This window comes from Meriones unguiculatus, chromosome 3 (genome assembly GCF_030254825.1).
Source record: "Meriones unguiculatus strain TT.TT164.6M chromosome 3, Bangor_MerUng_6.1, whole genome shotgun sequence".
Taxonomy (NCBI): domain Eukaryota; kingdom Metazoa; phylum Chordata; class Mammalia; order Rodentia; family Muridae; genus Meriones; species Meriones unguiculatus.
This window is the reverse complement of record NC_083351.1, coordinates 132,950,958-132,978,594: the sequence shown is the minus strand read 5'-3', so window position 1 is coordinate 132,978,594 and position 27,637 is coordinate 132,950,958. Positions and strand designations below refer to the sequence as shown.

The 27,637-nt window shown below is 41.7% G+C and overlaps 1 protein-coding gene and 1 pseudogene across 5 annotated transcripts in view; one reads left to right on the top strand and one right to left on the bottom strand.

The window, feature by feature from the left end:
- The first annotated feature begins 778 nt into the window (after positions 1-778).
- Naa35 (N-alpha-acetyltransferase 35, NatC auxiliary subunit) overlaps positions 779-27,637 on the top strand; it is a 52,682-nt gene continuing 25,823 nt past the window's right edge. The window contains exons 1-11 of one of the 5 annotated variants that reach the window (XM_060380550.1): positions 779-884; positions 1,726-1,854; positions 12,394-12,427; positions 14,733-14,847; positions 16,045-16,119; positions 17,251-17,418; positions 23,519-23,585; positions 23,659-23,702; positions 24,223-24,273; positions 24,851-24,934; positions 25,502-25,616. In XM_060380550.1, the coding sequence (XP_060236533.1) occupies positions 1,731-1,854; positions 12,394-12,427; positions 14,733-14,847; positions 16,045-16,119; positions 17,251-17,418; positions 23,519-23,585; positions 23,659-23,702; positions 24,223-24,273; positions 24,851-24,934; positions 25,502-25,616 (877 nt within the window). In that variant the 5' untranslated portion in view covers positions 779-884; positions 1,726-1,730. Of the gene's footprint in view, positions 899-940; positions 1,078-1,104; positions 1,527-1,725; positions 1,855-12,393; positions 12,428-14,732; positions 14,848-16,044; positions 16,120-17,250; positions 17,419-23,518; positions 23,586-23,658; positions 23,703-24,222; positions 24,274-24,850; positions 24,935-25,501; positions 25,617-27,637 lie in introns of those variants that run through there. The other 4 variants (XM_060380551.1, XM_021647789.2, XM_021647790.2 and 1 more) reach the window with 4 other exon arrangements.
- Positions 7,798-8,242, bottom strand: LOC110554895 (large ribosomal subunit protein uL15-like; annotated as a pseudogene).

The following is a 27,637-nucleotide window of genomic DNA, read 5'->3' as shown; positions in this document are numbered from 1 at the left end:
CCTGAGGATGTATATACAGCTCAATGACAGAGTGCCTGTGTATCATATTCAGGACAGGTCTCAAATCTAGGACAAATGGCTGAGGTACCTCGCTAATATATCAAAGCGGACCTGGAAGTCAGGTTAGCCTAGCATCCCTCAGTCTGTACCTATTATAGGGTATAGCTGGCACATCTTGCACCCTACCCTAAAAGGCTGCACTTACCCAGCTGCCCTTCCCTGTCATCCAGCCTGGTGCTTTTTTAAAAAAACTCCTTTCCCTCCTGGCCTCTTCCCTCTCCTCCCTCATCTCCTCACATGGCCAGCTCAGGGTCAGGTTCACTCTGGATTCTCTCAGATGTCTCTGCTTCTGGCTATGCTCGCCTGCATAGCTACAATATGCTGTCTCCTTCACCATTACTTAGAAGCAGTCACGTCCTTTTTCTTCATTAATTCAAGGCCTGGATTATCTCCCTAGCTCCACCCATACCCACACAACATCTACTTACTTGAGGTCTGGCTTATTAAGAAAAACCTAAAGCACCCGAGTTTGGAAGAAAATTGCTAGCTGGATATAAATTTTTTTTTTTTCCTTTTTTCTTTTCTTTTCCTTACGAAGTCCTTGCGCAAGTGACGACAAGACGTAACTTGCACTACCACCAAAGAGCAGCATGTCAGGCAGCTTCCCATCGGAAGCTCCACCCTACCGCTTCACCCTACAGTCACCTTTCACAGTTTCCCCGGAAGCTCAGCCGGATAAGGCGGGCTGCAAGCTCACAGGCTCCGCCTCCCTTCGGTCCCGTCCACGACCAGGTCTCGGCTGGAGGGGTAGGGAAACGAAGCGTGGCTTTTGGTCTCGCGATGGGCTATAATCCCGCGAGAAGAGAGGAAGGCCGTTGACCCGGGTATGGTGGCCTAGGTGAGGGAGGGGGCGTGGCCGGAGCCCGGAGTTCCGAGAGAAGGGGGCGGGGTCGCGCGCCCAGGGCCCACGCATGCGCGCGCTCTGCCGGTGGGGCGGGGCGGGGCGTGACTGAGAGGGGAGGGGGCGGTGGCGGCGGCGGCGGTGGTGGCGGAGTCGTTATCTTCGTGGCGCGGACGGTGCGTGGTGGTGTGGGTGGTCGGTGGTGGCGCGGTGGTCGTGGGAAAGTGACCGGGCTGGCCTGTGTGCGGCCGGCACGACCCTGCAAGTCGCGTGTGGAGGACCTCGGGGAGCGGGCACCGGCGGCCGGTTCGGAGCCGGGGCCGTGCGCCGCGAGGCCGGCCAGTGCCCGGGCGACCAGGGCCGCCCGGTGCCGCTTCCCCACGAGCACCGCGTAAACTCGTCCCCGCCTCGGCCGCGCTCCCTCCACGGGCCGGGGTCTAGGGCAGGGCCAGGCCCGGGTCTTGCGAAGCCCGTCAGGTGAGGGGATGCTCCGCTGCTGCTGAGCGGAGGGGCCGGCTCCGGTTCCTGGAGGCCAGTGTCGAAAGCCGCGGCCTCCGGAGTTGATTCTTGTGGTGGGATGCTTGAAGATCTCTGAACTATTGGAAGAAACTGTGAGTCCTGGAAGGTGCGAACCCCAGAACGTGAGCAGCAGTGGCGTTTAACGTGAGGTCTGATTGCACGAAGCTAGTTATTTTGCAGTACCGTCCAATGGAGTCAGAAGAGTTCTGCCTACAGAGTTTAGGAAGTCTTTGGCCCAGTACTTAGGCAGCTGCTGCTCCTGCCAAAGCCATACCCCCTGCCTCACCCCCGTGCTCACTTTGCAGGCATAATGGTTATGAAAGCTGCTGTGGATGATGGTGATTCAGGATGGGAGCTTAGCGTCCCGGAAAAAATGGAGAAAAGTAACACAAGCTGGGTGGACATAACGCAGGATTTTGAAGATGCTTGTCGAGGTGAGTTTGAATTTTGGGGTTATTGGTTCAAAATCTGGGGCAGGATAAAGTGAAACTGTAATTGTGTTTTCTCACTTTACTTGGATTAAAAAAAAAAAAGCAAGATAATCTTGCGATCTTATCAAATTTGTACTTGCTTTGTTTTTGAGAAAGTCCAGGCTGACAGGGAATTTTTTATTGTGGAGAATGAGGTTGAATTGCTGCTCCTCCTGAATACTGAACCTACAAGCGAGGACCAGGCATCAGGCTCAATTTTGTTAACCATACTTTACTCTCCTCTCCGATTTTAACTTTGGTGTAAAGCAAGTGTATATTTGTTAATATGCTAAATACAGATGCTGAGATTTTGAATTTTAAGGATTTATTGGTGTTTTGCCTGTATGTATGTCTGTGTGAGGGTGTCAGATCCTTCTGGAACTGGAGTCCCTGGCAGTTGTGAGCTGTGTGTGGGTGCTGGAAATTGAACCCTGGTCCTCTGGGAGAACAGCCAGTGCTTTTAAATGCTTGAGCAATCTCACCAGCTCCAAAATAATTTTACTTATGTATTTGTATATATATGTGTGTGTGAGGGTGCACAGACTTGTGTACACGTGGATGTCAGAATAAGGTGTTAGATCTCTTAGAGATGTAATTATAGGCCTCTTCTGGAACCTGGCTCTTGCTGGAACTCAGACTGTGTTCCTCATGATTCTGCACCAAGTGCTCTTAACTGTTGAGCCATCTCTCTAGCTCCATGACACCCATTTTTCCTAAATTGTTATAACTTTAATGGGTTAGACAGTGCGAGGCAGCCAGGTGTAGTAGTGATTTTAATCCCTACTAAAATAGATAGATAGATAGATAGATAGATAGATAGATAGATAGATAGATAGATGGAAGAGAGAAGCTGACAGATACAGTTGAATCTGTAGAAACACTGCATTGGGCCAAATAATTTTTTTGTGTTTGAGGTTTAAAAATGATGATACCCCGTTATTCTCTCCTTTTTTTATTTTTTTGGCTGTTCTGGACTGACTGTGTAGACCAGGCTGGCCTGGAACTCACAGAGATCTGCCTGCTTCTGCCTGCCTGAGTGCTGGAATTACAGGTGTGCACCACTGCATCCAGCTTGTTACTCTCTTACGATCATCTGATGACTCCCTATTGGAAGTAGGCTAAGAAACAGACTCCTCCACCTTGGTTTCCTGAGCTCTGGTCTTTCCTGCTTGCTGCTGACTTCATTTTTCTATCATTGCTCTATCCTTTCCAGTCACCCTTATCTCACTGAACATAAAGATGCCTTGCCAGGGCCTTTGTGAATCTCGTTTGCTGCATTGTGAGTTACTTTGGATCAGACCATCACATAGTTGAGTCACTTTTGTACTTTTTATATTACCTTCCCAGTGAAGAGCTCAAAAGGACAACTATAAACACATTGGCTAAGTGTAGCTTAACTAAATCACTATGTTTTACTTTAAGTGTTTATATGTTGACAATTACAGAGTTGTAGTTATTTGTTGTTTGTTGTCAGCTTCACCTACCACGAATATAAGTTTGATAAGGGCAGAGATCATGTGTGTAACTGTAGAATATAGAGCTGTGAATAGCACATAGTGAGTCCAGTGTTCGGTAATAACTGGGTTTAGTGGCACATACTAATAGCGCCATTACTACTCTGGTATTTGAGTCAGGAGGATCACATGAAGCCCAGAAGTTCATCCTGAGCAATGTAGAAGACTTTCCTCTACAATAAACACCATCCCCAGCAATAAATGTTTAGAAAAGTGATTATAAACATAAGCATGTTTGTAGTTTAAGGAAGACTGAAAAACAAGAGGAAGGAACAAGCAATAGGGACAGCTTGAATTTCAAGAGAGGATGGGTTCAAGATCTTGATAGTGAAGAAAGGCTTAGAATATTTTTACTGGGATAGCGAAAAACAAACAAAACAAATGAAAGACAAAGTAAGATGGCAAAAATACAGGTGGAAGCATTAAGCTTGGCTGCTTAGGAAAGTCCCTGGTCCATCTGCTTGCCAGCTAGGTCTTTGGTAATAGGTGTTTTTGCATACTGCTTTGAAGGAGAGGTGAAGACTTGGCTCAGCACTAGGTAGAAAGGGGCCAGCTAAGCATACGTTGCTGTAACACCACATGTCTGCCATTCCCTTTACTGTTGAAACTGCATGTCCAGTTAAAGGATTTCTCAGTGAGTTAGTGGAAGAACCTCGGACTGTTTGACAGCTTAGTCTTTTGTTGTTTAATTCTTGGAGTTTTTTATTCTGGATATTAACCTGTCTGAAAAATAATAAGGGTTTTCTATCATTTTGTAGGCTGTGTTTCTTTTTTAGATGTTACTTTGTCCATTCCTGGGACCTTCCCTTGTGAGGTTGGTGCTCTAGTCAGAATGTTCTTGCCTATGACAGTAACTGGGGTGTCTGCCCCTAGCAGTTTTAGTGTTGTGGGTTTTGCAGTAAGGTCTTTAGTTTACCTTAAACTGGTGTTTGTACTAGGTGAGATATAGGATCTAATTGCATTCTTCTGCAAATAAATGTTAGTTCTGCCAATATTATAATTGAATACGCTGCCTTTTCCCGATTGTATGTTTTTGATACCTTTGTTCAAAAATTAGCCATAGCTGGGAAGGTTTATTTCTGGGTCCTCTGTTCTGTGCTCTTGGTCTGCGTGTCAGTTTTTTCCACTACGGCTCTGTAGTAGAGTTTGAGGTGTGTGATGCCTTCAGCAGTGCTCTTTGATGACACTTGCTGTATCTGTGTGTGTGTGTGTGTGTGTGTGTGTGTGTGTGTTTCCATATGAATTTTAGGATTTTTTTTTCTAGTTCTGTGATGAATGTCGCTGTAAATTTAATGAGGATTGTGTTGTAGATTGCTTTAGAAATGATATTAATTTTAGTAGATGTGCCGGTTACTTTTTGTCAACTTGACACAAAGCTTGATTTGCCCAGGAAGAGCGTCTTAATCTCTGTTCCGTTGCTGTGGAGAGACAGCATGATCAAGGCAACTTGTAAAGGAAAGCATTTAACTGGGGCTGGTTTACAGTTTCAGAGGTTTATTATATTAGTTCATTATGGTCATGATGGGGGAAGATGGCGGCAACCAGGCAGATAACTGGAGAGGTAGCTGAGATTTCTACTTGATCTCTTGATCTACAGGCAGCACAAGACTGACACACTTCCTCCAACAAGGCCACACCTCCAACAGTGCCACTCCCTATGAGTCTGTGGGTGCCATTTTATGCAAACCTCTCTAAAGAGATGGATCAGTTAAGGAATTGCCTCCATCAGATTGTCCTGTGGACAAGTCTGTGGGGCCTTTTCTTTATTAATGAATGATACAGAAGTGCCCAGCACGCTGCGGGTGTTGACGTCCCTGGGCAGGTGGTCCTGAAGGCAGGCAGGCTCCGCAGGAGCAAGCCTGTGTGGTTTGTAGCACTGCTTAAAGGTTCCTGCACCTGCTGGTGTTCCTTCCCTAACATCCCTCAAGATCACCTGTGGTTGGGATGCTTAAGCTAAATAGATCCTCTCCCTCCTCCCCAGGTTGCCTTTGGTCATGGTGTTTATCTCAACTATAGAAGGAAAACTAGGACAAGTAGGCCATATGCAGTTAGAAGTGAATCTGTTGGGTTTTGTTTGTGGGGGCTGTTTCCTACTTCATGGGATGTAAGTTTCACAGTGATCTGGATTTCATTGGAGTCTATTCTAACACCCGCTTTTCATCTCTAATTTTACTGGTTTGGCTCTTTTCTCTTTGTTAGTTTTGCTAGAGGTTTGCCAGTTTTGTTACTCTTTTCAGAGGACCAATACCTTGGTTTATTCTGTGCATTGTTGTTTTAATGTCTTTTCACTTAATGTCTGCCCTGATATATTATTTATTGCTGTTGCAGTAAGTGGCTTACCCACTGAGCCATCTCCCAGCCAAGCTCTCTGCTTTTTAATGTGAGTGAGTGAGTGAGTGAGTGAGTGAGTGAGTGAGTGAGTGAGGTGAACTTTCTTTCTAGGCCTTGTTGGGTGTACTCTCACCTGGTCCCCTCCCTGATCCTTTCAGTGACTCACTGCTCCTTCAGAAGTGTATTGTGTTGTGTATTGTGGGGAATTAGTCTTGCTTTTAATTTTATTCTACCTTGGTTTTGTGCTAGTTTTTGGTCATCTTGACACAACTGCAGTCATCTGGGAAGAGGGACTCCTGGTTGGGAAATTGTCTCCATTGATTGGCTTACCTGTAGGGTGGTGCCTTGATTGCTAATGGATATAGGGGAGCCTACCTCGTGACCGCAGTTCCATCTCTAGGCTCTAGAAGAAAAGGAGCCGTAAGACAAAGGAAGTGAGTCAGTAAGAAGTACTCCTCCACTGTCTCTGCTTCCATTCCTCCAGGTTTCTGCCTTGAGTTCCTTCCTGTGCTTTTCCTTCATGATGGACTGTAACTTGTAAGCCAGATAATCAAGTTCCTTTTGGCCAGTACACTGTTTTGTCATAGCAACTGAAAGCAAACTTCTTCAGATCTGATAAGATTGGGAGGGGGCTGTTAGGGTTTTGTGAATGTATGTGACAGAGTGTTGGGGGATGGCTCAGTGGTTAAGAGCACATATGCTGTTGTGTAGTGGCCCACATCTTTAACTCCAGCTTCGAGGAATATTATGTTTCCTCTAGCATTTTGTAGGCTCCAGGCACACATGTGGTGTGCATATATAAATTTAAAAATTTTTTGAAGAAGATTATTTTATGCATATGTGCACACCAGAAGAAGAATCAGATTTCATTACAGATAGTTGTGAGCTACCATGTGGGTGCTGGGAATTGAACTCAGGATCTTTGGAAGAACAACCAGTATTCTTAACCACTGAGACATCTCTCCAGTCCCAAGAAAACAGTTTTTTTTCTTTAATAATTTTAAAAAATAATTCCAACCTCTTTTCTTCTCTTTCTTTTCTTTCTTGTTTTTTAAGACAGGGTTTCTCTGTATAGCTTTGGCTGTCTGGGCTCACTTTGTAGAGCAGGCTGGCCTTGAACTCACAGAGATCCACCTGCCTCTGCCTCCCAGACTGCTGGGATTACAGCATGAGCTATGGCGCCCAGCTCCTCAGCCTGCTTTCTTAACAGCATCCAATATTACCTGCCCAGGGTGACACTGCCATAGTTAGCATTTCTGCTGGCCTAGTTCTGTTTGTGATGGTTTGAATGAGAATGGCTGATACATTTGTTTCTCTGTTGGTGGGTGGTTTTGGAATGGTTATGAAGTTTGGCCTTGGGGTGGGCCTTGAGCTTTCAGAACCTACACCAGTCTCAGTCTTGCTTGTTCTTTGTGCCTTCAACTTGAGAATGCAGCGTAAGCTCTCAGCTACTGCTTCAGTGTTATGCCTTCCTACCTGCTGCCATGCTTCCCACCATGATAGAAATGGACTCTGACTCTCTAAAACTAAAGCAAACTTCCAGTTAAATGCTTCCTTTTATAAGTAGCATTGGTCATGGTGTCTGCTGGCTTAGTTTAATGTTAACTTAACATAAGCTAGAGTCACCAAGGAGGAGGGAACCTCAATTGAGAAAATGCCTTCCTGAGATCAGTCTGTAGGTCATTTTCTTAATTATTGATTGATGGAGGACAGTCCAGCCCATTGTGGGTGGGGTCTGGTGGTCCTGGGTTCTATAAGGAAGCAGGCTGAGCAAGCCAGTGAGCAGCACCCCTCCGTGGCCTCTGTATCAGATGCTGCCTGCAGGGTCCATCCCTGCTTGAAAGCCTACTCTCACTGCTTTTAATAACAAACTGTCACATGGAAGTGTGAGTGAAATAAACCTTTTCCTCCCCAAGTTACTTTTGGTCATGGTGTTTCATCAAAGCAATAGTAACCCTAAGTAGGACAGTGCCTCTTCACAGAAATAAAACAGAACAGTAGCTAAGACACTGTTTTTTGAGCTTACCTACTTGTTTCTATCTTTTTGTTTTAATGTTAGCATTTAATTAACCACAGGGACACAGGCACCTCCAATACCCTTACTCTTTGCGTAGCTCTTTTGAAGAATTTGGCCTTCATGATGACAGGCTGCTTAGAGAGCTTGCCCTTCCCCAGAACTTTGTAGTAGCCCAGTTGCACAACTCCGGTGATGGGAGCAACTCCAGTCTTATTTTTTGCAGCATTGACCCATGTCTTCTCACTGACCAGTGCCCACAATGTATTCGGGTTGACAGTTGGGCAGAAGTTATGGTCCCTCTTTAAGTGGTAATGCCTCACACCAACTTTCCCAGAGACAGCTGGATGATATTTGTCAAAGTTGATCCTGTGGTGATGCACGCCTCCAGCTTTCCCATGGCCTCCTGGTGCTTGCAGGGCTTACAGATGTGGACATTGCCAAGACCATGGCTTACGTGACCCTGGAGTTTCTGGGACTTCCTGGATGGCATGGTGATGACAGAAAGGAAAGAGTTGGTTTCTGTCTTCTGATTATGGGATTGAAACTGTTATATTTTCAGAGCTGTTATTTTTGGTCATGGTGTTTCATCAAAGCAATAGTAATAGTAAATTGAAAGGTGAATTTATTGCTATTATTTTGTTTTTTGTTGTGTTTGTTTTTTCCTCTCCTCCTCTTTCTTGACTATTACTCTAGCATAGTTTATGCTTCTGTGTGATTTTGTAAATAGCTGTTTTTCTCTTTAGCCTAAAGAGAAAAGGACATACTAAGTCCTTCATGTATCTTCCGTAAAGCCGGCTGGGTTGTTATAAATTCCATTACTCTATTTTTATTATGGGAAAAAGCTTTTATTTCTCCTTTCTTGGTGATAGGAAGCTTGTAGGCTGTATAGGAAGCTTGCAGGCTGTATAGGAAGCTTGCAGGCTGTATAGGAAGCTTGTAGGCTGTATAGGAAGCTTGCAGGCTGTATGTAGTAGTCTGGGTTGGTGGCTATTGTTCAGATATTGAAATGCATCTTCCCGGGATCTCCTGGCTTTTAAAGTCTCACTGATAAGCTGTTATTCTGGGGGCCTGCCTTTACCTGTGTTGTGCTTCTCTCTTGGCACTTCATTTAGAGTTTCAGTTAAAATATGACAGGGGGAGGCTCTTTTCTGGTCTTGCCTGTTTGGTGTCCTAAATGCTTTCTGTATATGGATCGGTATCTCTTTTCCTAACTGGAAAATTTTACTTTGTACTTTTTTTGGGGGGGGATATATTTTATTTTGTGTGTTTGTGTATGTACATGGGTCCATGCATGCGTGAACACTTTTGCAAATGCCCAAGGAAGCCCAAAGACGTTGGATCTTCTGGTGGTTGAGCTGCAGGCATTTGTGAGCCGGGAACCAAACTTGGGTCCTCTGCAGGAGCACACGTAAACTCACAGGCATGTCACAGTATACACAGGGAGGTCCCAAGATGAGCAGTGGGAGAAACTGGTTTTCTCTTTCTACCACATGGGTCCTAGGAATTGAACTCAGGTTGTCAGGCTTGGCAGCAAGCTCTTTATTAGCTGAACTGTCTCGCTGGCTTTTTTTTTTTTTTTAACTCTTAGGATCTTTTAAAAATATCTTACATGTTTTTATGATGAGATTCTTCTATGCTCATAAACTGTAGATTTGGTCTTTCATAATGAGTGAGTGAGTGAGTGAGTGTGTGTGTACAGTTTGCAATAATCCGTTTTCTCCTCCCACCATGTTGATCCTAGGGATTGAACTCAGATCTGCATGCTTGACAGCAAATGCCTTTACTTGTTAACCAGTTCCTCTGCTGTGTCTTCAAACTCAGATATTCTCTTCTTTGGTCTATTCTACCAGACTTTGTTCAGAGCTTTATATTTGTTTGCTGTGTTTCATTTTCACCATTTCAGATTTTTTTTTCCAGTATCCCATTTCACAGTCCCCATTATCTTCCTTATTTCATTCTGTTTGTGTATTTGAACATTCTTAAAATCATCTTTTGACTTCTCTGGGGTTTAGCTAGCTCACTCTTAGCAGATACCATTGCTGTAGGACTGGAATTTTTGGAGGAGCTATGTTAAACCTCTAGCTATTATAATTAAGTAGTACAAAGAGGACAGGATAAGGATGAGAGAAAGTACACATGATGTGGATAGTAAAGAAAACCTTTCCTGTAAACTGGGTGGTAAGCCCTGAGAACAATCCTAATACCTTACTGAGTAATGTACAAACAAGCACAGCCATCCTGAGACACGTGATCTGGACCAGCAGGTGGTTCTTTAGTGACAGGGTTCTAGAAGGACCAAGGGATCAGAAAATAAAGAAGATAGGACAGTTGGGCTCAGGAGGTTTTGTGCAAGCTGGATCTTATGCCAAGCAAGTTATTACAGCATCTGATACATAGTTTGCAGGGGAAAAATTGGTCAAAGTCAGCGGGAAGGTAATCAAACAATGTTACCCAGAGGGAACACATGACACCTCAAGTGTGCCACATATCTGGGGCTCCTTGAGGCTGATAATTTTCCCACTCTGGGAAAATTGATTTCCAGGATCCAAACCTATAGCTTCTCCCAAGCCCTGGCCCCAGGCCATTGCCTTTTTCAGCATGTTCCTGGTTTTAGACAAGGAACTAAGTTCCTTCTCATATTACAGCTTCAGGAAAAGTCCTGGACTGTACTGGACTGTCCCTCAACACACTTGGAAGAGTGGAGAGGAAATAATAGAAAACAAGAAATAAATAGGGTACTTATGGAGTGGATTTTATGGCACAGCTGCACTGATCTTAAATATAATGTTCTTGGATCCCTCCAGCCTTAGCAGGCTCTGCTTGGTGTAGTGTGAAGGAACGGTGTTGTTGAATATTAATATTTAGCATTGATTTATCTTTAGTTAATCAGTGGTTATTCCTAAATCAGCTGTATACTCAAATCACCACACAGAGACTTGGATTTATTTAATTAACCTGGAGCACAATACTGAACAATAGATACTCCATCCTAAACCTCTAAGCCTGTATACTTTCCTCCCATTCAGATTTCCTACATTATACTTGCTTTTTAGTCACATTTTAGGTCTGGTTCATCTCTCTTCATGGTTCCAAGTCCTCTCCTGCTGATCTCTGTTCTCAGATTCCTTCCTTTTCCTCCCCTCCGGACCAGGATGTCCCACCCTAGTCTCTCTGATGCCCAGCATTGGCTGGTTATTTAATTGACAATACAGAGAACAAACAAATCATGGCATGTTTACACAAACTTGAGACAGGTGATGCTTAGAATAAACATCACAATGCAGTGTCCAGATTGAAACCAGATAATGGAGTAGAGAAATCAGCATTTAAATGAACAAGGGTAAATTGTATACATTCCAGGAGAACTTTATACCAACAGAACAGGAATGGGAAGCCTTTTTTCTCGAGCCTTGTTCCCTGTGGTCCTGGAGTGTGGGAGAGTCAGGTCATGTAGGTTCTTTACTGGTAGTTTGCTTAGACCCCTGCACTCCACCTTGGCTTCGGGTCACTGGGTCTGTGTATATGAGAGGAGGCTGGCACTTCCCTTGCAGTTTTTCCTGTAGCCTGCACCCTGGCAGCTTCTACTTCAGCCCCCTCCTGAAACCCCACCCCCACCCCACCCCAGCATTCTCACTGCACACCTGTGATATGGCAGAGCAAAGAAACAAAGTCAGAATTTAAACTTACTAACGTGTTAATGGTGGTTCCTGCTTTATATCTGAACATTGAAATCACTTGGCTGCTTTAGAAGCATTGTTAGAGTCCCACCCTAATTGGTTTGGGGTGCTGAATGAAGGTTGGGTTTAGGTCTGTTTCTGGTTCTTTTTAAAACTGAAGTTTGAAGGCTTTTGCTGTGATTTTTTTTTCCCCCCGCTTGCTGCACCCTCCCCGCCATTTGCCTGTTTCCTGCCTTCTCTCCCTTCCTCTATGCTGGGGTGGAACCCTAGGTGTAGTGCATGCTGGGTGATTGCTTTACCACTGACCTCTCTCTCTAGCCCATGAGCACTGTTCAGATTAGCAGTTTACCCAAAGTGTTTTATACATTTAAGTAGAATTAAATCATTAAATGTGATTTTAACCTTGTTCCTCTAACAACAGAGACTAGGTGATGACCCCCTGTGGTTTAAAACCAACCAGAGAGATAGCAGTTATTTCTGTGGGATCTTTCACACAGGGCAGTGAAGTATACTGTAACTTTAGAAGTGATTTTTAAATTTGTAGTACTTTAAAAAATATTTATTTATTTATTTATTATTTATATAGTATTCTGCCTGCATGTATGCCTACACACCAAAAGAGGTTTTGAGCCTTTGCAGATGGTTATGAGCCACCATGTGGTTGCTGGAAATTGAACTCAGGACCTTTGGAAGAAGAGACAGATGGCTTTTAACCTCTGAGCCATCTCTGCAGCTCAAATTTGTCATTCTTATTGGAATATTAAAATGATGATTTGCTGTTAATTTTCAGTCTTGAGTTCTTTTCTTGACCCACTTTATAATGTTCTTGAAAGCATTGTTGTGGTAGTTGAGAAGATAGCCAATCCTTAGAAAATTTTAAAGCAATCTAAGCATGTTTCCTCTTAGACTTGAACCTTGAAGCTAAGTGTGTTATTCAAGTAACTTTTCTCTTTGATTCTTTTAGAACTGAAGTTGGGAGAACTGCTTCATGATAAGCTGTGAGTATTTATGTCCTTGAAATAGTAGAATACTTGTAACCCTTTTTTTTCTCATGTAGAATAGTCTTTGAAGTCCAAATTTCAGAGATACGAAAATGAGCTAAACATACAGTTTCAGCTTGGGTGAGCTGTGTTGAATCACTGACCTGGCTAGATATGAAACATCAAACTGTCGTGAAGGTGAACCTCTGAACACGGGAGTTTTTGAAGAAAGCTGTTAGCTTTTGCCTACTGTGGTAGATTTATCAAGGACTAAATTAAATTGATGACCCCCAAGTGAAACAAAGGAAGTACTGGCTGGCCTGTGTTGCAAACATGCTGTGCCCAGACTGCTTCACGGTTGGGACTACAAAATTTTGAGTTAACAAGTAGATAAATTTAGACAGTATTTGGTGGAGGAACAAGGAGAGCCTGAAATTTGCTCTTAAAACCTTAGCGTGCAAAGAATCATCTAGAAAGCTTTAAAAACTTCTGGCTGGATCCAAAGTTACTTGTGCAATAAGTGGGCTTGAAACCAGAGTTAGTGTCTCCAGCAGCGTCAGGGAGACAAGTTGCTGATCTGTGTTGAAAACCTAAGGCTATTTCTGCAGTTGTTTTATTTTTTTTAATAGTTTTGTAGAATATCAAAGAAGAGGTTTTGTTTGCTTGTTCTGAACTTAAATCTGATGTATTTTTTTCAAATTGTATAAGTAAACATTTGGATTTTCCCATGTGATTGGTTTTTCTCAACAATGTTGACTGGTGTTTCCATGAGTGTGAAATTCTTTCTTTTTGCTTATTTCCCGTAGAACCTTGGTGTGGACTGTGCATAGAGTTTTCCATTAGTTTGTGTGTTCTAGAATGTTCTTATTCATTCTCATTTTATAGCATTATTTGGTAGTTGATAAAGCCATATTGTTCTATCTTGTTTTTGTTGACAAAATTCTTTTGCATCCTTGTTTCCATTTTGACTTTGAAAAGTTCTGTTTTGCTCAGTACTTTTGGGCTTTGGTTAGCAGTCGTATAATCTGTGCATGCGAGTTGTCTTTACTGTTCTTTGAGCAGACTGCCAGAGTGTGTTTTGGGTTTTATGTTTGTTGAGTTTATTTTATTTATTTTTGTTTTTTGTTTGTTTGGTTTGTTAGTTTTTCGAGACAGGGTTTTTCTGTGTAGTCCAGGCTGTTCTGAACTCAGATATCCGACTGCCTTTGCCTCCTGTGTGTGGAGATTGAAGGCATGCTCCGTCACCACTTCCCGGCTTGCCAGAGTGTCTTAAGCTGAACATAACATTAGCTTCATGGCAGGAAGTTTATCTCTGTGGAACTTATTTTGTTCCTTTAGAACTGGGACTGGAACGCAGGCTTTTTACCACTAAGTTACATCTTCAGTCCTTACAGCTCTTTTTACATCTTTCTGTTGCTTGTTAGCATTATGTGCTGCCGAAGCAAGCCCTCTGTTGACTTTTTGTAAGAGAAATTATTTAGTGATGGGGTCGTTGTTAGTGGTTTGATCGGTCAGCTTTTTGTTAAGCTTCTTTCCTCTGCCATCTGTTGAGGCACATCTCAAGTCTTTATGTTCATTTTTTTAGTGTACAGTAACTATATTTTTCCATGGTGAACAATCAAAATTTCTGGATTGTTTTGCATTATGTAATTGCCAAAATTTTGGACTTTGTAAATCAATTATCTTATCATTAAGCTATGAAGAAAATGGAGCCAGAGGAGGGAAGATGGCTCAGTTGGTTAAGTGTTTGCTTTGTAAACAGGAGGACCTGGGTTTACTCTCCAACACTCTGTAAAACCCCTGCATGAATGTGTAATCTGAAAATAGAGAGGCAGAGGCAAAAGGGTCTCTGGGGGTTGCTGGCCAGGCAGCCACCTTAATTGGTAAGCTCCAGGCCAACATGAGGTGTGTCTCAAAGGGCCACACGCACACAGAAATATTCATACATGCATATGGATACACAAGTACCCACACATAAAGAAGCATGGAAAATGAAGAAATTTACACATGATAACATTCTGAAAGTTAAAGACTATTATTTAAGGAATGTCATTTAACGGGAATTGGTCTTTTTCTTCCAAAAGCTGCTGGTCCACATCCTATTGAATGGCGTGTAAAGATGTCATTTCCTCCATACAGCATGCAAGATAATTTGTGAATTTTTGTGCTAAATGATGGTTAATTGAAACAGAAGCTTTTGCAAATTATACACATTATACAAATAAATACATAGAATACTGTAGTTGCTAAAAGTATTATGATAATTTTGTACCCTTATGGAAATATGGGTTAAAAAATGGCTTATGGGTTCATTTATTTGTAGATTTGGTCTTTTTGAAGCTATGTCTGCTATTGAAATGATGGATCCCAAGATGGATGCTGGTATGATTGGAAATCAAGTGAACAGGAAGGTTCTCAATTTTGAACAAGCTATCAAGGTAGTTACTATATTTTTTATGTGTCTGTGGCTTTTAAAAAAATACCTGTTTTTTAAATGTTAAAACATGGTTAATACTGAAATTACACAGCTGTTCAACAATTGTTAAAAGCTTCTCAGCCATAAGAATTAGCATCTAAAGCAGGTATGATGGGGCTTTCCTATTGTTCCAGCACTTGGGAGTGAGGCAGGCGGTTCAGGAGTTTAAGACCAGCTGTATAGTGATTTTGAGATAAACCTGGAATTCATGAGACCTTTTTTTTTTTTTTTTAATGTATATAATATTTAGTTATCAGTGTCAGTTAAAACCTGGAAATTAATGACTTGAGGTCCTTATTGTAAACTTGCCATAATTTGTCCACTTGTATATTCTTTGAATTGATGTTGAGGGTATTTGAGTAAATATGCAGAGTTTACATTTTATGTTGTTACATACTGAGATGCTGGGATAGAGGAATTGTTGTGGGGTCCAAGCTACAGAGTGAAGCAGTACTTCAGAAAAAAACAACAGAAAAACAAGGGGAAAATAGTAAATGAAATAAATAAAACTAATTTTGAGGTAAGTAGCATATGCTATTATCCCAACCTGGACTGTGCAATTTCGACCGTGATAGAAATGCTCACTGATTTGTTCTCCCTCCCTCCTGCCCTTCTTTCTTTCTTGAGGTTCAGTCTCTTGTAGTTCACATTGATACTGAACTTCTTTGTCATTGAAAGGACCTTGAACTCTTGTTCCTCCTGACTCCACAAGTGCTGGGCTTATGGACTTGAAACATTATTCATAGAAAGCTAGGACTTTTTATTAGACTTTTGGTTATTCTTATTCAAGGTTTAAGTCATAAATTAGTAAAGTCTTGTGTGGTTTCTCCAGTTGCGCACTAAACTAAAGCTTGACAAAGCACATGTCTCACCTGTGTGATAGTGCCGGCGTGTAAGCTCAGCTCTTGAGAGATTGGAGCAGTAGAATCTGGAGTCCCAGGTCACCCTGGGCTCCACATGACTGCTGCAGCCAGAACAAGAACAAAAAAACATTAACTTGGTGTCTTGGTTTTATCAGATAAGTTAGTGTTTTCTTTAGATGATTATTATTACTATTTTTAACAAATACCTAAGTTTAAAATTCAATATACAACTTTACATATAGTTTTCTTTCTTTCTTTCTTATTAACTTTCTGTTTACTTGCTCCCTCCTTTTTAGGATGGCACCATTAAAATTAAAGACCTCACTTTGCCTGAATTGATAGGAATAATGGATACCTGTTTTTGCTGTTTGGTAAGAAACAAAACAAGACTGTTGGTTAATTAAATTGTGGCTTACCTAAAATCTTTGAATTTAAAGTGCATGTACCATGTTGAATATGAAATGATGCAGGGCCAGGCCTCAGAAAGTAGGCACAAACAAGGGTTACAGGCTAAGTTAAGCCCTAGGAAACCATGTTTTATCATCCAGCTGGCCCTGCTGTCTTCATGTGTTCTGCTACATGCTACTTTGTTACTGCCCTTATCCAGAGTGCTCTGTTTTGTTTTCAAGTTATCAAGAGCAATCGTAATTAAGGTTCCATGAGACAAGCACAGTTGAAAGGGATGTGCAGAATGCTTTGCAGATTTGGTTGCTGCTCTGGGATAGATTGTCATGAACTCACTGTCCTCTGCCTCAAAGTGTTCTGGTGGTGTATCCATGCCGGATACCTGTCTTCTCACCCAGGTTTCTTTAATTGTTGTTGTTTTAAATGTCATTGCTTGCAGCCTTTCTTGATTTGTCCATGGGCACACCCTGGTAAAGGACTGTGTCACAGTATATGCACAGTAGTAGTTGACATGGTCTGTTTCTCACCTCAGTCTTCCATACTTGAGCTTCCATTGCTTTATCATATTGCCTAAGGCTGCATTGATGGGCGCACAGCTGTAATTTTGTCTGTCTCGCAAAGATGTCTTTATTACCTTTTATCGACACACTCTTCTAAAGGAGTAGGGAAGGCCTGGCAGGGCTACTGGGACAGATGCCATTGTGGAGTGGCTGCTTTTGAGTGCCTCATAGTTCCTCCACTTTGCTTAGACAGGAAGGTTTTGCAGATTGGAATATCAGGCAGAGTGCTTCCCATAGATGGTGAGGTACGTGGAGTGTAGAGCAGAAGGAGCGCTGTGGTATGAAGATCTGAAGTTGGAACCTGTAGAACACTAGCAGAACACTTTCACGTCCCAGCCTATGTAGGCTTCTTGAAAAATTTAGTCAGTGAAAGCGAGCTCTCAGTCCTATCTTCTGTGCCCTGTGTCCTGTCTTCAGTGATCTTTTCGATCTTACAATTGATTGTACTTACATGGATCCAGGGCTTACTAGCTCAGTTTAGACTTTGTAGATCCTGTGTGTTACCTTATGTGATTTAATCCCCTTCCTCCTCAACAGATCACATGGCTAGAAGGCCATTCCTTGGCACAGACAGTATTTACGTGCCTTTACATTCATAATCCAGACTTCATAGAAGATCCTGCCATGAAAGCTTTTGCTCTGGGAATCTTGAAGATCTGTGACATTGCAAGGGAAAAAGTAAATAAAGCTGCTGTTTTTGAAGAGGTAAAGAAATCCAGAGGTTCCTGGACCATCTTACTGTGCTGTAGATAAGTAATTTTGTGTTTTGTGTTTTGGTCCACATTAAGTAATAGAAGTAATAGTACTTGTACATATTTATAAAAGTTACATAGCTCATCAGACTTAAAGAGAAGTAGTCCTGCAGGGTGTGGTGGCGCATGCCTGTAATCCCAGCACTCTGGGAAGCAGAGACAAGCAAATTGCTGTGAGTTCCAGACCAGCCTGGTCTACAAAGTTAGTCCAGGACAGCCAAGGCTACAAAGAGAAACCCTGTCTCAAAAAAACAACAACCAAAGAAAAAAACAACAACAACAACAACAAAAAAAAAATAGTCCTTTGCTCTTTGTTTATTATTCTTTAATAATAGTTTTAAAAGCTTTCTTTCTTATAGAAGTCTTTTGATTTCTAGGTTTAACAACTTCACAGCATTGATTAGCATTGATCTACAAATTCATTATTCTGTTGCCCCAGGTAGTAATTTACTTTGTGTGGGAGGTTATTATTGAGTGCTGGTATGATTATGATTGTGTCAGCATTAATGGCAGGTAAGGCCATATATGCTCTATCCTTACTTTCATACGAAGGTTTGTTTTTCTTAGCTGATGTCTTAGTTAGGGACTTACTGCTGTGAGTACACAACATGACCATGGCAACTCTCTAAAGGGAAACATTTAATTTGGGGCTGGCTCACAGTTTCACAGGTTTGGTTTATCATCAGCATGGAAGCACACAGGTGGGCATGGTGCTAGAGAGGAGCACAGTTCTGTATCTAGATCCACAAGCAGCAGAAGGGGACTGTGAGACTGGGTATAGCTTAATCATAGGAGACCTCAAAGCTGGCCTCCACAGTGACGCATTTCCTCCAGCAAGCCACACCTAAGAGTGCCACTCCCTATGGATATATGGGGGCCATTTTCTTTCAAACCACCACAGGTGATAACTTTTTCATTTGCTTAATTTTCTAAGTAGTCCTTGATCTTTCCCCTTCTGTTACTGTCAGGTAATATCAGGTAATTGGTCAGCTATGTACATACTTTTGGATAGGATATTGGATTTGTTTTTTCTTCCTATAACATTGGTTGCTCTCTAGGTGATTGCACAGCTGTTTTCCCTCTTTTCTCTGGAAGATTCTGGGGATTCTGTTTGTTCTTTTTGTTCTTTTGTTACCTAGATTCCATGCCCTTGTTGCTCTTGGTTTATTGCGTGGCTGAGGGAAGCATCTTTGATTTCTTTCAAGAAGTAACTTTGAGACTTTGGATGATCTGAAGTGTTCCTTCACATGGTGCCTGATAATTGCTCTGTGATGGAGTACAAGGTTAGACAGTGTAGACGTCATGCCATGCTATTTTGTAATTCCAAGGTTGCAGTCTGGTTTTACTTAAGATCTAGATTTTGCTTGTTAGTAAACATCTCTTAGAAGGGCTTACTTGCTGTGTTAATGGGTGTGCTGTTAGTGAAAGCCTTCCTCTGGTGCTGCTGTGTTAGGCTACAGAGATGATTTTTGTCTTTCAAAGTTCTTTCATCTTCATTCAGGACTGGTTAATCTTTATATCAAATTTTTACTATTAATATACTCTTTCCCTTTTTACTTAAATTCCATCTTTTTGTTTTGAGACAGGGTTTCTCTGTGCAACCTTGGCTGTCTTGGGCTCACTTTGTAAACCAGGCTGGCCTCAAACTCACAGAGATCTGCCTGCTTCTGCCTCACTGAGCTCTGGGATCACAGGTGTTTGGCCCCCACTCCACACCCGTCTTAAATTCCATATTTTAATAAGGTGACTGGAGGAAAACAAATTCATACTCGCCATTTCTACTTGTAGTTCATGACTGTGAATGTCAGGGGGAGCCTGTACTGTCTGGAGATCCTTACATTTCCTTGCATCATCACCCCACTTTCTGCAGAACGCCAGTACTTTCTTCCCCGTAAGCACGCCTCTAAGCGCGTCTTCCACCTTCTGCTGTGTAAATGGGAACAAGTTGTAACACCGTGATCTCACTTGTTTTCCAGCGTGTTCTCTGCTACACCAAAGGATATTCATCAGCCATTGTTTTTTTAATTGAAAATACATTTTTTCATATGATGTATTCTGTTCAGGGTTTCCCCTTCCTCATCTCCCAGATCCTCCCCATCATCCCATTCAACTGTATGCCTTCTTTCCCTATTTAGAAAACAAACAGGCCAATTAAACAAAACTAATAGAAGAAAGCAAGTAAACAAGGGAAAGGAACAAAACACACACACAAAACCATAAAAACGTATAATCAGAAAACATACTACACAAAAGACAAAGTGTTTTTTGTTTGTTTGTTTAAACTCAACAAAGCATTATGAAACAAAATGTCTCCAAAAATATCAGTTTTGTGTTTGCCATCTACTGGTAGGCATGGGGCCTTTCTTAAGTGCGGTTTTACCCAGTCAGAAAACTTAATTTTCTCTTTGCAAACTGTCATTTGGAGATGGCTTCTGGTTAGGGATTGAGTGTCGTGGCCATTCAGCCCTCTTAAACACTGGGACCACATCTTCCTTGCACCTGTGCATGCATGCTACAACAGTCTTTGTGTGTTCATATGTGTGTCAGTCCTGTTGTAGCTGGGAGGTAGTTTCCTTCTGTCTTCTATTTCCACTGGCTCTAACAATCCTTCTACCTCCTCAGACTCAGGTGTCTTTCCTTGGGAAAGGGTTTGCTGAAGACATCTCACTTAGGACTGAGAGCTCCAAGGTTCTGTGGGCCTTTTCTGCTACTGAGTGTGATCTCATGTCTGTGTGCTGACTCTATCCATTGAACTATTCAAAGATGCTGCTCTGGCAGCTCTTGTCTTCATAAGTTGGCACCCAGATATGCTTTATGCTCTATCTCAAGTCTTCTATCTTTTTGCATAACTTTGTCCTTCATCATCTGCCCATATCTGAGGGTTTTTACCTTCAGATTGTTATAATGGCATCTGTGTACACTTTCTCTGCCTTTATTTTTTTCTTCTTTTTTAAAATCATGATCCAGTCAGACTAAGCCTTTTCCCTTGAAACTGTATCATGGCATTAAAGACCTCAGAGGCAAGGGGAGACCACAGAGAGGGAGAGACTGAGGAAGGAGGAGAAAGGAGAAGCAAAGAGAGCAAAAGACTAAATATAATTAATGACTTGTTTTATGATTTCTTTCACAGCCATGTAGAACTACCCCATGGACTAGATCTTTTTTCTTCTGTCCCAGCCTGACTCAAGCTGCCTTAAGTCCTTGCCTAGATTGTGGGTATAGTCAGTACCTGGCTTTCCTGGATCCACCGGAATTTTCTTGATAATTCCACAAAGCTTTCAGAACAAACATTTTAGGGGCTGCAGTTGGTTTATGTGTCTCCTGGAGTTAGTGCCCAGTGACTCAGACTCACTTCTTATGGGTTATGCTCACGCAGTTACACAGAGCCTGCCGAGTGCCCTAGAAGAAGGGTTCTTTAGTTCCCTCGGCCAGTTGATTTGTCTGCCTTTTCCCAGTGATCTACTTAGGTGTTTTTTGTTTGTTTTTGTTTCCCAAGAAAGGGTTTCTCTGTGTAGCCTTGGCTGTCCTGGACTCCCTTTGTAGACCAGGCTGGGCTAGAACTCACAGAGATCCACCTGCCTTTGCCTTCTTGAGTGCTGGGAGTATAGGCATGTACCACCACTTCCACCTAAAAATCAATTCTTTTATTTTTATTTTATCTTACTTTGGTATTTTTGAAACAAGGTATCACTGTGTAACCATGGCTGTCCTGGATCTCACTTTATAGATCAGGCTGGCCTCAAACTCAAAGAGATCAGACTGTTTCTGTCTCCAGGGTACTGGGATTAAAGGCATGTGCCACAAAACCTGGCTGTCCTACTTAGTTTTTTAAGGAAGAGTTTACATATAGTAAATTAAGAAACCCAGACTTTTCTTTGGAAAGTTAGGGGACCTAACTACACTGGCTCTGTAATGCATTCATGGCCACCATGGAGTAAATAATAGCTAGCTTACTCTACATGAAACAGATCTTTCCTGATTTTGCACAACTACGTTGCTCCTTGGTATATTTTAGTAATTTGCCTTTTTCATCTTTAACACCTGCTGTGGATTAAGTCTGTTTTAGCTAGGGTTTCTTTAGTGATTAAAAAAAATAAAAAACAAAACCTTTGAGCAAAAGCAACTTGGGGAGAACATTCTACTTGAGGACAGGCTTTTATTTCAGCTTACAACTCTTAGATTCCACTTTTGCAGAGAAATCAGGGCAGGAACCGGGAAGTAGGAACTAATGCCTTACTGGTTTGCTCCTAGCATATTCAGCCTGCTTTCTTATTCCCTGGGACCAGCACCTGCCCTGCCCACCAATAGGGCTGGGCCTTCCCACATCAGTCACCAATTAAGAAAACACACTACAGTCTTGCTTACAGGCAGAGCTTAGGGAGGCATTTTTTTAAATTGAGGGTCTCTCTTCAAGTAATAATGTATGAAGTTGACATAAACCAGCCACCACTGAGGGAATTTAGGGGAAGAAGTTAAGACAGGAATTAAAGCAGGGGACATGGGAATGCTGCTACTCACTTGCTCTTTATGGCTTGCACAGCCTACTTTAGTATACAACCCACGGCCATGTGCTCAGGGATGCTACTACACAGGAAGCTGCTCTTTTCCATAGCAGCCATTAGCCAAGACAATACCCCACAGACTTGCCTATAGGCCAGGCTTATGGAGGCATTTTTCTCCAGTGTGCAGCTAGCTTTGTATCAAGTTAACACAATTACCAAGCAGCTCAAAATCATTTGTCAACACAAATTGAGCCATAAGTACTTTTGTACCAAACCGTGTGCTAAGCCCTGAAGATGAAGCCTTAATCTTGTGGATATATTTTTTTGGAACAAAGTAGTTAATGTGTAAGTAAATAAGTACATAAGGATGTCATGTGGTGATAAGCTCTATGAGGAAAAGCAGCATGGGCTAGAGAACAAGCAGGAGTGTTGAGAGGATGCAGTTAGGCAGTGGTGGTGCAGCGTTTAATCCCAACACTTGGGAGGCAGAGGCAGCCTGATCTTTGTGAATTTGAGGCCAGCCTGGTCTGCAGAGTGAGCTCCAGGACAGCCAGAGCTACATAGAGAAACCCTGTCTTGGGGGTGGGGGTGGGGCGGGGTCTCTGGGAATGCAGGAGAAAAACTGATAGTAGGAATATAGTAAGGGGTGAGCCTTGAAGATCTTCTTGAAGACTTACTGTGGAGGTGGTGTCAGCATGTACAAAGGTTACTGTGAGCTATGAAACCATGTAAGGGTTTTTAAATGTCAGGTGGCATGTTCTGACTTACATCTATAGAAGTTCCTCTGACATTTTGTAGTTGAATATATTCCAGCAAGGACTAGTCTATGGATAGTGGCACATACCTTTCATCCCAGCACTCAGGAGGCAGAGGAAAACAGATCACTGAAATCTAAGCCAGCCAGGTCTACATAGTGTGTTGTCCCTGCCCACAAAACAATTGTGGCTAGTGGCTAGTCACTAACTGACATGACTTCAGTGCTCCTTGTTCTTACTAAGCATCCCAGAATACTGCCATGGGTATAATTATCTTTGTAACTGTCAGTCACTCAGGCATCTCTATATGTCTGCAGAAATCATAAGACGGGGAATACTCTACCAGATAATATTAAATTCATTATTCAAAGTGAGCCCAACAAATCCCTTAATTATCTCAGCAGTGAAATAATTGAACATTTTGTGCGTGCTGGTGGGGTCGGGGGGGGGGGGGACTGGAAATCTGTGGTGTTTTGTTTTGTTTTGTTTGTAACCATAGACTATAAAATGTACTTTTGCTGTTTCTTTGAGTAATGCTACATGAGACTGTCAACCTCTAGACCTTGAAAAAGTAGCTAAAGATAACAGCATTAATGTCAAGGCATCTGCTGTTAACACTTTCAAGGAGGGCTTAGCTGTGGAATGGCAGCATTGAGACATGTTAGATGGCTTCTATTTCTTTCTAAGTAGTGATTTTGTTAGGGAAATACGCTGCTGCTATTCAGGAGCATAATTACTCGGTTTTTGTTTTGTTTTGTTTTGTTTTGTTTTGTTTTGTTTTGTTTTGTTTATATAGGAAGATTTCCAGTCAATGACATATGGATTTAAAATGGCCAACAGTGTGACAGATCTTCGAGTTACAGGTATAACTATTCACAATAATAACTTGTAAGTTTTGCATTTTGATTTGTTTTAAAACTTACTGTCTCATCCTAGGAATGTTGAAAGATGTGGAAGATGATATGCAAAGGAGAGTAAAGGTATGTTTCTCTTTTCTTTTGTTTAGGGCTTGTTTTGTTTTTTAAGACAAGGTTTGCGTTTGTAGCTCTGGCTGGCCTAGAAGTCAGGAGTAGACCAGGCTGGAGTTGAACTCATCAGCTTGCTTGCCTTTGCCTCCTTGGTGCTAGGGTTAAAGGCATCGGCCAGGCCCTTTAAATAAATAAATAAGTAAATAAGTAAATAAATAAATAAATAAATAAATGATAGGATTTATAATGGTGATAGTGATTTTTGTTGTGAGTTGGTTTTAAATGCATCAGTAGTCAGGTACTTTGCTTTTATTATTTTATTGCTTTGCTTTTGTTTTAATACCTGCTTTTTATGATATTTCTAATTTATATACAAAAAACATTCATAGGAAAAAGAAAAGTACTGAATACCTTTTTTTTCCTTTGAGATAGTTCTCCTAACATAGGTTTTGTATATGCTCAATGAAGTAACTTAGTTCTTTACTTACTTCTCTAGGGTTATATTTGTCTCACTTTATTTTTTTAATTTTAGAGTACTCGAAGTCGACAAGGAGAAGAGAGAGATCCAGAAGTTGAACTAGAAGTAATTGCCCTTCTTTTCTGTAGATAATGTCAGAGAAGGCCAATTCTTAGTGTTGTAGCTCTTTGAACTTCATAGTAATTTATGGTAGCCTGTTTTAAGGTATCTCTTTAGCACTTGGCCTTTGCAAGGGACTTAATTCCTATGTATTTTTATGTATACAGTGGTAATGTAGCTCTTTTTGAATATTTGACTTCAGAACATTAGGGTTTCTGTGAAGCAGGAACTGGAAAAGATATTATTTATAGATCTTGTTTCAAAACAGCAAACGTCAGATTTTTCCATATAATCAAGTTACTGGACCTCTTAACCTTTTTATAACTGCTAACTTCATGTTTTTGAGATAATAGTATAAGTTTCTGACTTTGGATTTAAGTCAGTCTTATTGCTTTAGGGTATAGTGCAGCTTCTGTTTCAAAGGAAAAGCCTTTGTGTACTCTTTTTTTGGTGGCTTATTTTGTAGGCATTTAAAAAACTTGAGTAGAGGCCTGTTTACTGTAGTGACTTACAGTGGCACAAAGATTTGGGAGTTCAGTGTTCCCTTGCAGGCCCTGCTTCCTACTGTACCTTGTTTTCCCAGCACCAGCAGTGCCTGGCAGCATTCAGCAGAGTCAAGTTCACCCGTGTGCTGCTGACAGTGCTCATAGCCTTTACGAAGAAAGAGGTAAGAGAATTACTGTCACCGGGTCAGTTTTAGATGGCATGCCTGTGCTGTTCTCCAGTTCCCTGTGTTTGATGTATTAAACCACAGTCATACTAATGCTTTTGTGGAAAGTGATTATAGCTTTACATTCTACTGTATAACATACTGAGGTTTCTTACGGATAGATAAACACTGTTTCAAGTAATTCTTTTCCTCTATTCCCTCCACCTGTTACTTGTGAATAACTGTAGATTATTGCAGTTTCCTCCTTTTTATACTTGTCTGTATCTCTAATTTTTTTTGTTGTTGTTTTAAAGCTTAGTACCATATTTACTATTTCATTTTTTTAATGCATCAAACAAGATGCATTAAAAAAAATGAAATGTTTTTTATTTCATTGGTTTATTTAGTATAAACCAATAAATCATTCATTTATTACAAATGGTTTGTATCCTGTCAGATTTGAATATCCTGCAATCCTGCATTAAGTGAATAATTTGTGAGGATCTGTGTCGATACAGTATATGTTGGATCTCATTACTGTTGTAGGACCTCCTCTTTCATGTATATCTTTGATTGGTTTGGTAGACCAGTGCTGTGGCGGAGGCTCAGAAACTGATGGTCCAAGCAACAGACCTTCTTTCTGCCATTCACACTTCATTGCATCATGGCATCCAGGCTCAGAATGGCACTACTAAAGGAGGTAATTCTCCATTTTTGCTCTTACTTGTATTTTCTTATTTCCTGCCCAAAACATATAATACAGTTTGATAAGTCAGTGTGCCTGGACTTCTGGATGTTTCCTCTAAATAAATAGTTAAGAGAGCTTTAGGCTTCTTTGTAGATTTTGACTATGTTATAAACAGGTGGTCAATCTTGGCCATATCTTGTATCTTACTGTTGGACTCTGTCTATGTTCCCTGTCTTGTGTTTGTGCTATGATGCCAGCAGTAACTTCATTTTTCATCATCTCCTTCCTTAACTTTATTGTGAAACCCATCAAAGTTGTTTATTCATCACTCCACGAAGCAGGCCTGGTTCCTGAGGAACCTGGTTCCTGAGGTTCATTGTATTCACAGGTGCCTGTCTTCACACTACACTGGAATTGTCTGTGGGACTCTGAATACTTTCAGGAAAAGAGTGCTTGACATGCTATTGGCATTCATATCTTATAGGTGAAATAAGCTTTCACAGGAATACTATATCTCCACTGAAAAATCCACCACTGAATTTTAACGTGTACAGTAATGCTGATTATCCTTGAAAACTCATGAAATGGTGTTTGTAGTCTTGAATTACTGAAGTGTAAAACATTCACACCTCTCAAGCACATTACAGTCTAGTTCAGGAAATGTTTGTAGAAATGACTGTACCACAGTACAGTCGTGTACTGATGATTACTGTAATTTGGTGTTCAGGTTGGCTTCTGGGCATGTCTGTGGGGGGGGGAAGTTCTCCATTATATTGAGTTGGGTCTATCTACTCACACTATAGGTGGCACCATTTCCTAGATTGCACCCTGAAGTATGCAAGAGTAGAGGAAGCAGGCCGGGAGCAAGCTTGCGTGCAGCTTTTTCTCTGCTCTTTATTGCAGATGCGGCACTGCTTCAGGTTTCTGCTGTTTTGCGTGCCCTGCGGTGATCACAGTGTAGCCTGTAATTGTAAGCCAAGTGAGCCCTTCTCAAGTCCCCGGTTGTTTTTCTCAGTCTGTGTGCTTGATCACAGCAGTGGGGACTGACACTGAGAAAGTATGTTAGTTACCCATTGATTTACCTACTTGTCTGAGGCTGGAAACTCGTGTAGTAAGGACTAAAGAACATTTCTGGATAATTTCAGGCTTCTGTTTAATTCTGTGAGAACAAATCAGTTTCTCTTGCCTAAGGCTTGCAAGTGTTTGGATTACAGGTGTGTGCTGCCCTGTCCCCAGTCTAGTTTACTATGTGTTTGTGTTGTTGGGCTTGGACTCAGCCTCATGTATGCTAGGTAAGCACTCTACCACTGAGTTACATCCTCCTACCTCTCAGCTTAAATTTTGTGTTTGTTTGCAGGGAGGGGTTTTGGGTTTTTTTTTTGTTTGTTTTGTTTTTGACACAGGGTTTCTCTGTGTACTCCTGGCCATCCTGAAACTCACTTTGTAGACTAGGGGGCCTCAAATGCAAGAGATCTGTCTGCCTTTGTCTCCCTCTGTGAGTGCTGGGACTATAGCACTTGGTGGAAGTTTATACCACTTCCCATCTAACTTATTTTTAAACAGTGCAGATGTGTATGAGATATTGATATGCCTAAGTGAATTATAGATGGGAGCAAAGCTTCATATTTTTTCTGCAAAAAATGGTAAAGATAGTGAATGTAGTCAGAAATGGAAATTATGTATAATCTCTACACAGAATGAATTTGTCAAACAGCTCTCATGGGACCAAGAGATAGAGTTAGCTCAGCAGTAAAGAGTGCTGGCGGCTCTTGCAGAAGGCCGTTTTGAATACAAGCATTCCTATGAGAGCTCAGAACTCTCTGTAACTGTAGTCTTGAGGATCTGACACCCCTCTTCTGGACAACATGGGCAGTGCACACATAGCACACAGATGTAGATGCAGACAAAACACTGCACATAAACAGCTCTCATCACACCAAAGAGCCGTCTGAGTTTTCTGTTGAGTCTTAGGAGACCCTGAACTCTTTCAGTGCTCCCTTAGGACACTGTATTGTACAAAAGTGGTAAACAAA